The 10,702-nt window shown below is 41.0% G+C and overlaps 1 protein-coding gene across 4 annotated transcripts; it reads right to left on the bottom strand.

Annotated features, from left to right (window-relative positions):
* Nucleotides 1-554: 554 nt before the first annotated feature.
* Nucleotides 555-10,449, bottom strand: pdcd4b (programmed cell death 4b). 4 transcript variants are annotated; one of them, XM_052083536.1, is made up of 12 exons: nt 10,302-10,449; nt 9,718-9,933; nt 8,472-8,789; nt 5,465-5,559; nt 5,030-5,143; nt 4,727-4,948; nt 3,220-3,317; nt 1,655-1,769; nt 1,415-1,522; nt 1,235-1,345; nt 1,017-1,152; nt 555-927 (listed from the first exon to the last, which is right to left on the bottom strand). In XM_052083536.1, the coding sequence occupies exons 2-12, from the start codon at nt 9,878-9,880 to the stop codon at nt 830-832; spliced, it is 1,578 nt and encodes a 525-aa protein (XP_051939496.1). In that variant the 5' UTR covers nt 9,881-9,933; nt 10,302-10,449; the 3' UTR covers nt 555-829. The 4 variants fall into 4 exon arrangements, with proteins under 4 accessions (XP_051939496.1, XP_051939499.1, XP_051939498.1 ...); XM_052083539.1 differs by having other exon boundaries at nt 1,013-1,152; nt 9,838-9,933; nt 10,302-10,381; XM_052083538.1 differs by having other exon boundaries at nt 9,838-9,933; nt 10,302-10,381.
* Nucleotides 10,450-10,702: the final 253 nt, after the last annotated feature.

Genomic DNA, 10,702 nt, shown 5'->3' with positions numbered 1-10,702 from the left:
CGTCCCAACGATGGTGCTTTGTAAACCCAAACTCCTCCCACTCAAGTCGGTCACACTTGAGAAGCTGGAGAAGATGCAGATGGAGGCTCAAGAGGCTATCAAACAACAAGAAGTTGCAATAAAGGAGCAGTCGCAGTAGGCCTGCGGTGGATTCTCTCCATCAGAGCTTTGAATGAAAGAATCACACCTGTTAAATATGAACCAGCCAGCAATGAAATACATTTATAATGCTTTATTGAGCAGTGGATGGATTGGCGGGAGGTTAGCAAATGAAACGTTCATTATGTCCAACTACCGTATGTCTTGTTTTTAGTGTTATTTATGTATTATATAATGTATAAATTATTGGTATGTTGCCTCTCACCCAAGAAGTCTTATTCTTTCTAGTTGTTTTAATGAACCAACAAAGAGAAACACTTGGCAAATCATGAATACCAGTATGAGATTGATATAAAAATAAACACTCTTTCACACCACTTCTTGGAACCTGAATTGACCTTCAGAAAATGAGTAGCACAGCATAGAAAAAGCAGCTAGTAAAGGGGGGGGCAGTATTGCATACAACATTCTCCCCTTTATTTTCCATACGCCATTCTATAAAGCTCTTAACACAAAGCAGTCGTGTGTACAAACGTTTGCCTCGTAGAACACACAAAAGGTGTGGCAGTGAACTCAGTTGAATACTGTACATCATAACATGGAATGACTGACACCGAGGTGTGGCACTTTCAGGGTTAACTTATGTTATTGTTTATATTGAAACATGGGAGGAAATCATCCAATGAGCTTCAGTTTCAAAAGTGCATTTTTTTGCCCCTAGTTTGGAAAACTATAAGTAAAAAAGTACTGGAGCTGAAAAAAAGCACTTCTTAGCATTCAGTTTTGATGACACCCCCATCTCCTTCGCTGACAAATCTCTTGCGACCCCTGAGAGGAGAAAGATACCAATATTGTTTACAAGTCTCATACTCGTATATGTTTTAATAATTTTGCAACGAGAGAGTGCACTTACCTACAGGGACAAAGATCTCGTAACTTTACATCAATGATTGCCATATTAAAGCTCTTTTCAACAAATTGCTCAAGGATGAAGTACGCACGAGGAACATCTATGTTAATTTCAGCTATATCCATATAAACTCTTTCATAGCCCTGAGGAAGAAAAAAAAACACCTCGGTACCCAAAGTGAAAAAATATGCAGTACATAAGTAAAACCAGCAGGTGGCATCTTACCCTTCTCATTTGGTCCACAGTGATAATGGAGGACACAGAGAGTGACTTAAAAAGCTGCAGAACCATTTTGAATGTCTTCTCTCCCTTGGACTCCAATACCATAACTATAGCCTTAAAGAAATAAGTTGCAATACTGAGCCAGGTCAGTTGGTGACTGACTGCGCCTGCAGACTGACTTACCTCATAGACAAACTCATGGTGAAAATGAGGAACCTCTAAATCTTTCAGGCACCGCTCAGCCTCCTTGCTGTCGCCGGATAGGATGTATTCCTTTAGCAGCAGGTTCATCTGACAATATTGAAAAGAGGAGAGAGGGAAAAAATGTGTTTTTGTTTTACCAGGCAACAGTGGACTCCCAGTCATTAAAAGTCGACAGGAAGTGGAAAGAGGTAATGATGTAAAGATATGAAGGACTGTTACCTCTTTGACAAGCTGCGTGACAGGTCTCTGGCCGCCGCCTGCGCCCCATTGGTTATCTATACGAACCCCACCCTTACTCATCTTCAAAAGCACAGCCGCCCGGTCTAGGGCCGCCCTGCAAGATCAGTGATTCATGTGTATTCAAGTCAAAACATTAAGTACACTTCCACAATCTAATACAGGAACTCTGGCAAAACCCATTTGACATTACAATAATATTAATGCCCAATTTTGATTGCCATGTCTGTGAAGTATCAGCAAAACACAATACATTTTGGTATGATGCAGTGCTGTTCAACAGCAATGAAAACTACAAACATAAAAATGTCTTAAAATTCAGCAGAGGGAACACTTTTCCTTAGTTCCAGGGAACTACATTCCATTCACTACTAGTATTATTGCTTGCATGATCTATCTGTTGTGGTTTGTCACCTTAGGTGCTTTTTGGATTGGATAAAATTTATTGTCAAATGTATTGTATGTGTAACATGTAACATACAGCACAGATGAAATTTCTTCCCTCTCAACATAAAACAAGAGGAGCCGCTGCGGGTGTCCGCGCCGCTATCAAAAGAAAAGTTAACAAAAAAAAAAGACAAAATAATACAAATGCTTTCATGCGACTCTTTCACCAGTCCAAAGTAACCACTCGCAAAGTGACTCAATTTCACCAATCAAGCAAGACAGGCAGTCATTTTACTGCACACAACATTGAGGCGGCCCCACGCAGTTTTCACAAGCAACGTTTTGTATGTGACAAATGAACGCTAAGCATGGCAGGAGCAAAGGGAGCAAACAAATTGCTTGCGACTCATGGTCTCAAGAGGCACAACACCGCTGGCCTCATATTCAATCTATTTGTTGACCTTACAGACTATGAAAAAGGAGTGAAGTCACACCCTGTCAGTTTCTTGCACTGGTTGCACTCTTGTGTGAAATACCGCCATTTGGCCTGCCAGAGAGTATGTTCAACGTCATTATGTAGCATTATAGCATAGTATTTATTCTAAGTATTGCACTGAGGCGACTCAGAATTTAGTTAAGCCACACTTCTGATTGGCGCCGGGCGCACATGTGTGAGGCAGGTGTGCGCGCACTTCGTTAGTTTCAGCAAGTTGTTCTTCCGATAGGCAAACGAAGCACCAACATTTTAAATGTGAACGATTCCAGGATCTTGATCTCTTGAGATTCAATGCCCAACCTGAGGTATATTTGACTTACGATTGCCTCACACATCACTGGCCAAAATGGCTGATAAGTTTTTATCAACACTCGCCAAATTGAATTTTAACCCGGGTTTGGTGGGTTAGCGGGTGTTCATTGAGAACCCAGATCGTGAGACTACCGTCTATAAAAAATATTTAGAATAATTTAATACAATTTCTTGGGGCTGAATTTGCCTTCATTTATGTTGTTTTATACAGATTTCATTCTTTTTTTAGCACTACATGAAATTTGATGTTGATAGTCTGATTTTAAAAAAAAAGTATAAATCATTGAGTCAATTTTTTTTGGCAACTTTACCCACCTCCAAATAAACATTTCATCTAAATGTAATCACATACCTTGTGTATTCACAGCCAACTCTGCCTTTGTATCCCTCAATGTAGCTCTTTGACAATATTTGGTCACGAACAGCTCGTGCGATGAACTGCCCCATTAGCTAGGGAACAAGAATAAACATCTGCCTTTAATATCACGTGATTTTCAGAGGTATTAATTTCCACCACTGACAATATTCTCTTAATGAATGAGAATGAAAGAAATGATGACACTTTAGGGGGAGTTTTGGAATGAAATGTCAACAAGAGCACCTGAGATTGTCGTCTTTTTTAAGCATTTCTTTCCTGTTTAAAGGCTGCGTGGGGGTGCTATTTAATTTTTATCAATTGTGTTTATGTTGGGCTGCTGTGTGATGATAGTTGTTTTCAATAAAATTTTTCAGACGATGAAAACTATTCGGAACTAAATTGTCATGCTGATGACTGGTCCAGACTGTGCCCTGCCTCTCGCTCAAAGTCTGCTGAGATGGGTTCCGGCTTATCCGCAACACTAACGAGGGAGGACAAGTTATATCGAAAGCGGACAATGTCATAAGACGGAACTGAAATGTGATTCAGTTAGAACTGGTGACAAAAACCCCACCATCACACGCAACATAGAGTGTTGGCATGTGTGTGTATGCCTGTTTACTTTTATGCAGGCGTGATTTTTCGGAAATGGAAAAAGCTTGCTTTGTTGCCCTGGCATACACAAAGCGGGCACTCAGCACTCCGACTATTGTTCCTGTACAGACGAGTCAGTTCAACTCTCAATTTGGTGCTGGCTTGACTGGCTGCCGCAAGAAGTACAAAAGGCAGTGTGTGCGTGTAAATGTATGAGAATCTGAGAAAGCTAGAGGAGTGAGGGATACAGAGGGATGTTTATACTGGCCCTATAAAAACACAGATCTGTGAGACTGAACGGGCAAGACCAACTGAGACAGAGAGGGCGGGGTTATGGGGAGAGGGCCACTCGTAGGCCTTTCAGAGCGCTCTGCTGAGCTTGCATTTTTACTGCACAGCCAGACAATCACCAAAGATCTAATGTATACAGAAAAAGGACACACACACAGAGCTCAACAACATTCTTGAAGTTTGAATAAAATGTTTGAAATATACTGTATAACAAAACAAGTTTATACCCTCAAAAAATCTAGAATTGCTTGAACTGCAAGGATTTCAATATTACATAATGTGCGGGACCAAAAAACTTGAATGCCAAACAAGTATTCAAATTCGGATGCCTCAAACAAACAAATCAGACAAACAAAACACCTGAAGGATTAACTTTGCTTTGTTTTTTTTGTGATGTTACAAATTATTGCAGAGATTGCTAAGAACAAATGTGTGATGCTAACCATAGAAAGTCTCTCACACTAAAATATGAGCATGACAAGTTCAGTATTTTTGGAACTGCAAGTCACACTTTTTTTCATAGTCCTATCAGTTGCACTGTACATGGCGTGCATGTCTACACAGGAGCTTTTCATTTTTGTAATTGATAGATGGGTTTAATGACAGAACCACTCACCTGCGGGGCTCCAGGTGTGTCCAGCACCAGATCCGGCAGCTCTCGTAGGAGTTTGTCAAAGGACTTCTCCATGTCACTGCGAATTAAAACGGGCCCACAGAGATCAGCCAGCAGCCTGGAGGTCAGCTCCCGATGACTGGCCTTGGCCTCCAGCGCCAACGACACAGCCAGCGAGGGCACTTCGCTTCTCATGGGCCCCAGGTTCAGATCTGCAAGCAGTTCCTACACGAAGAGGGAGATGTTAACACTTTTTATACGCTCAAGTCTTTTCGCTTCTTCATAGATTGCACCCCTCATGCTTACCGCAACTTCATTTGTGTCTCCGTGTTCGAAGTACTCCTGCACGATGGGCGTGACCGTCTTCTCAAAGTCCCTCTCATCCAGCGGAGGTACCACAGTCTCATACACGCAATTTTCCTGGCAAAACATTCCAGACGTTCACAACAAATATCTAGACGGACTGATTTATGTCATTTGCTTTTGTTCTGTTTTGGTTTACTCTGCTGCCTGCACCCAGGTGGGTATTACAAATGAGACTGCTATTAATGGCCTTATTTGGAGAAAGGTTAAAATGAACATTAGTGTTAAAGCACAATGTCGCAACAGAAATAGTAGACACCTTAGGTGCATCATTTAATGAAGTACGAAAGAAGAGTTCTCTCAAAAATACACTTCTCATAAAGATAACGGGCAGTTGTTATTGACTGCCAGTGTGTTGATTAACTTTGCCGTCAGTACCTGAGCTTCGTCATAGTTTGGGTCTTTCTCATCAACATGTTCTGGTTCATACACCTCACCGGATCTGCCCCACACACCTTTGCCTCCAGCCCCACCTGTGGACAAAATTCAAAAGCAAACGTTTTCAATCAAAGCCAAAGATGTAAATTACTACAATGACCTGATTTATATGCTCACGTTTAGTGGTTTGTAGACTCATGTATATTTAAAAAAAAAAGGGTTACCAAACCAATACTTTCCTACAAACATAAAAACTGTTGTAGGGGGATGATGTTATAGAACAAACGGTAACAATAAGAGAGAGAGAATGCTGATTTAAATCTTCACTGTCTCTCAGCTCAAGGAAGATTTTCTTATGCTTAAAATGAAAAGCTAGTTGGGACAAGGGTCAAAAGCAAGACCAGTTCCAGATAAATCCCAGAAGCAAGATCACCCCCTTACTGCGAAGGAGTTGGATTTGCACCCATTCGTTGGCCAGGATTGAGTTCTGTTGTGAAGAACTGACATGCAGCAACAGATTGCAAGCAGGCACTTTGAAAAGAAGTGTAGCAAAGCAGCTTGTGTGCCAAGCTTTACTTGACATCTCACTACATTTAGACCACCTGGTTATGTGGACACATTTGGCTCAGTCTGTGTGTGTGTGTGTGTGTGTGTGTGTGTGTACGCACATTTTTAGACAGGTTATGGCTTCTAAACTTTAAAGGCCCGACCTCAAAATTGCAAGTGTGACTCCATCTATTATTCGAACACAAACTATACAGTGCAACAAGTTCTGCTAAATTCTGTGGAAAAAGAAATTGCATTTCATTCCAACTACCAGGGACATTAATGATACAGTATTCAAAATTCCAGGAGGAACATCCTCAGGAAGGTTATGAAAAGACGAGAGTAAGAATGTAAAGTAATTGTGTGTGACTTGGATTTTGTTTCACTAACTTTGGTGATTCTTTGCTCGTGTTTGTGATTCCCATTGATTTCATATTGTTTTAATGAGCAGTTGACCCAATTCATCTATCCATTTTCAATGTGTTGTCAATCACATCAGAACATTTTTTTTCTCGTTTTCATCCTGTTTGAGCAATTTCACCCATGATTTTTTTTTTTAAATAGCCGGAGGACCGGAGCAACAAGTGTTACAGGTGAAATGGTTGGCACATGTCACAATGGTATACAAAAAGCCACAACTCAACGGTAGTTCTATAATTAACAGAGACCAAGCCCTCCTGTTTTTTTAGAAGTTCTGACGGCCATCAAGATTAATGTCAACAATAAATGAAAAATAATTACCTTCACACTGGACCGCAACTGTGCTTTAATGATAAATAATTTTATGATGCAACAGAAGTGTTTGGTGTGTTAACTACATCAACGTGCACGTTGTTCTGTCTGTGCATAACCGTAGTAAGGATAAGTGGTTCAGAATGTGGCTAGATGTGTTGTGTGGGTTGTGGGGGAGGGGAGTTAACCACTCACCCACATTCATGACGACGGTTGTGCATGCAGTATGCATTGATGCATTACATGGAGATGTGATGTGTAAACTCCCACAGAATGGATCAGCGAGGCGTAGGCTGCTCGCACAACAAGCTCCATTTTGAAATTATAAATAAGGTCACGTAATGTTCTAAAACACAATATGTGTACCATCCGTCCATATATAATTGACAGCGAACATGGAAGTGGATTTCTTGTGTGTGCGCGGTCTAGGCAGCAGCAGCTGCATGTGTCCCTCCTCCCTCTCGCCCTCCGGAAGATGATTGCTATCTGCTGGTTTGAATTGCCAATCAACGCCAGACTTGTGAGGAGGAATGTGGTTGATTTAACTGAGATTTACATGCAGCACAAGCGTGGCATGGTCACATGACTGATATCATAATTTTGATATTAATCTCTTGAATGTTCATATCTCCATTTTATACGATCGCCCAACCGTAATTAGTAAGGTACATCAACACCGTAAAGAAGAAGCATATAGGTGACGAGACGAGGAAAAATGAAGCTAGTGTGCGTCTTTGACAAAGAGCAGTCCGTGCGACAATGATTACACAGCGCGGTGCGCAATTTAGTCTGCGATGCTCCGACACTTTGACTTTTTTTGACACATTTTGCTTCCTGGCTCATCAACCACATGTAACGATGTAATTTTTTTTTGTATGAGGCGAATATGAAAATGCAAAATGCCAATACAGTGCCGGTTAGTTTTTTATGATGCGCTGAATACATTTGTGGTGTGCTAAGAGTGTAAGAGCTGTGCACAATTGCACATGCACACATCTTAGAGAACATTGCATGCAAGCATGAGGATATGCAAACTCGAAATACGCTCTAGGTTTCATCGTGGGAGTGTAGTACTGTAGCTAGACTGCAGCGGTGTCCCATATGTTTCGTCTTGTGTCAAATACCAAAGTTAAGCCGGTTGTTAGCGTTATTGCTGTTTATGTGGTTTGCAGTTAACTTATGTTTGCTCATCATTAAAAAGTGAGATGCTTGATGGGCATCAGCAACATGAATACACATGACACCGTGTTTTATTGACTTGTGTCTTTATGAAAATGTTTTCCAAGTTAACCACTTTTCATTTTTATGCATGTTGCCGAACAGGTAAGACAGTTACCGGTACTCCATATACTGCCTGTGCAGTTAATAAAGGTTTAATTTTGACCGACTGATGCTGGCATAGATTAATTCTGTTTCCATCATTTCCCATGAGATAAAGCACAAAATCAACCAGTAACTGGATCAGATTTTGTCATTTTAGAGGTTCCATTTTAAATGGGATAAAGGGGATAAAAAAGACCTTGTTAAAACACGAGACGATAACTGTACCTCTACAGTATGCCACTTTAGACCTTCAAGGCAACCTGTTTGTCTGTCCCCTCACAATGTTTGCAAACTAACCAGTTTATGTCAACCGAAACAGGAGTCAATATCATCCATTAATCACAAATGTGTTCTGGCATATCTCAACAGTTACTGTCATTACTTTTTATTTAATACATTGTCTTACCTTTCTTTGGCAGACCTCTGCCTTTCCCCAGTCTGGACCTCCTGTCCAGCAGCTTACTCTTGGGGCTGGTGGGGGCCACGCTTGTCCCCTTGACCAAATCGCCATTATCACTAAGAGAGTCCCCTCTGCCAGAATCCCTGGATGAGTTCTTCCTGAGCCTTCGCTTAGCCTTGGCCTTGAGACGTGCCTCCTGGATGCTGCTGCTCGACGACAACAGCCAGTTGCCATTGATCTCGTTGCTGATGTTCTTGTTGGCGGTCAGTGCACCGCCGTTGAGTTCGTCTTCAGACACAAACGAGTCACTCCCATTGTCGACTTCTGTTGGATTAAAAATATTTGATTAATCATGATGTGAAATAATCAAGGCAAAAAAGGAGTGCCCCAATTTGTGTGAACCAATGGAGGTACAGTACAGTTGATTCAGTTCAATAGAATAACATTATATCACTGATCCATATATTTTCTATATTGCCTGTCCTCATTGGGATTGTGGGTAAAATGCAGCCTATTTCAGCTGACTTTGGGCAAGAGTGAGGTTACACCCTGGACTGGTTGCCAGTTGATTCCATGGCACATAAGGTCAATGAACATTCACACACACATTCACATCAATGTACATTTTAGAGTCTGTGGTTAACCCAACATGTTTGCACTGGTACTCCCTGTCGTGAGAATTTGATTACTGGGCACTGCTATCCCAACACCAAATGATGGGATTTAAATAAAATAGAAGGGTTGTTTCAGGAATGCCAACATCTGTAAAAATCGTGACAAACAAATCATGCCCTTAGCTCAGTGTGGTGACTCCTGATGGGACAAGCTGAAGCCAAAAACAAAAAACAAAAAACAAACACCAAAAATGAATGTTATTGAAAGGTGAGAGTATAAAAGGGCATCTAGAGAACATTTCAGCAAACAGTGGGTGAACATACAAAGTCTACTGCACAGGAAGTTAGGATCCCAAAACTAACTGTGAGGCTTGACTTATTTACCAATAGACGCAAAACATGACATCAATAATTAATCAAGTCATGTTTTACTACGTAATTATGTAATTACATCACACGACATCATACACTATATGAGTGACGTTTGCATATATTTTAAATAGGCGATCAACATATATTCAATAACATAGAAGTACAGTTGAGTGACATGCCTGCATGTCCATTAAACCGCCACTTACAAAAAAGCAAAAAAATAATAAAATCAACACCAAACCCTGCATTATCCCCATTCTACGTGCCTGCACGATTGATGAATTGCGAAGGAGTGCCAAAATAAGACCACTTCCACGTACAGAGCAGAGCTCTTTCTCCCCATTCGAACACAGCTGATAAAATGGCTTGGAATGGCTCACACTCACCGACGGGGTTCGAGTTCAGCCAGGCCCCACAGTCAGCTGCCATATCCGACAACAGGAAATTGATGTTGCAACCGCAAAAGAAGATTTAGTCGAAACCTGTAATGTCCAGAGCAGAATGCAGTTGTCGGACGAAAAAATCATGCCCAGACACGAACCAACGCAACAGAGGCCCACCCCCACGGTTCCCCTTCATTCAAAGTCCCACTGTTGATAAACAATGGCTAGCGGTAGCATATAGCATGACCGCTCACTGACAGGGGGAAAGTAGAAATCGATGATAATGCTAGATACGTAGATGTGAAGTTTACCGTCGGCTTAGCAGCCACGTCGTTTAAAAAGACAAGAGACGCAAATAAGGCGTCAATGTGTGCATATAATGTATCGGTTTTTTTAATGCAAAAATGCATTAGAATATACTACATTTACCAACACCTTATGACTTGTACAATTTTTGAATAACTCACAAATTAATCAATGGTCGTGTGCGGTCCTCAAGCTCCGTCTTGTGATGACTTCAACTACGTCGTTTTCAAGTTGTCTACCCAGCAACTCCAACACGTAACCTCATTGTTTTGGGCTCTGATTGGTTGATGGAGGCGTGGTTTTAAAAACACCTCAGCCAATGAAAATGTATACGGTATGTTATTCCTATTTCTCGGTCCAGCTGCCCATATCGCTGATTCAAGTGAAATATATACAGTACTGTATATAAAGGATTAGTATCTTAAACGAAGTACAAATATACACGAAATTACATTTTTAATGGAAAAATGTAATTACAGAAACAAAGTCCCTGTAAAGTAAAACTAAATATATCTTTTAAATTTGTCACACCGCAGAGAAAAGTGTTGACAACCCTGGCAAA

This window comes from Hippocampus zosterae, chromosome 13 (genome assembly GCF_025434085.1).
Source record: "Hippocampus zosterae strain Florida chromosome 13, ASM2543408v3, whole genome shotgun sequence".
In the NCBI taxonomy this organism is placed as follows: Eukaryota; Metazoa; Chordata; class Actinopteri; order Syngnathiformes; family Syngnathidae; genus Hippocampus; species Hippocampus zosterae.
Note: the sequence above shows the minus strand (reverse complement) of the source record. Positions and strands in the feature narration are given on the sequence as shown.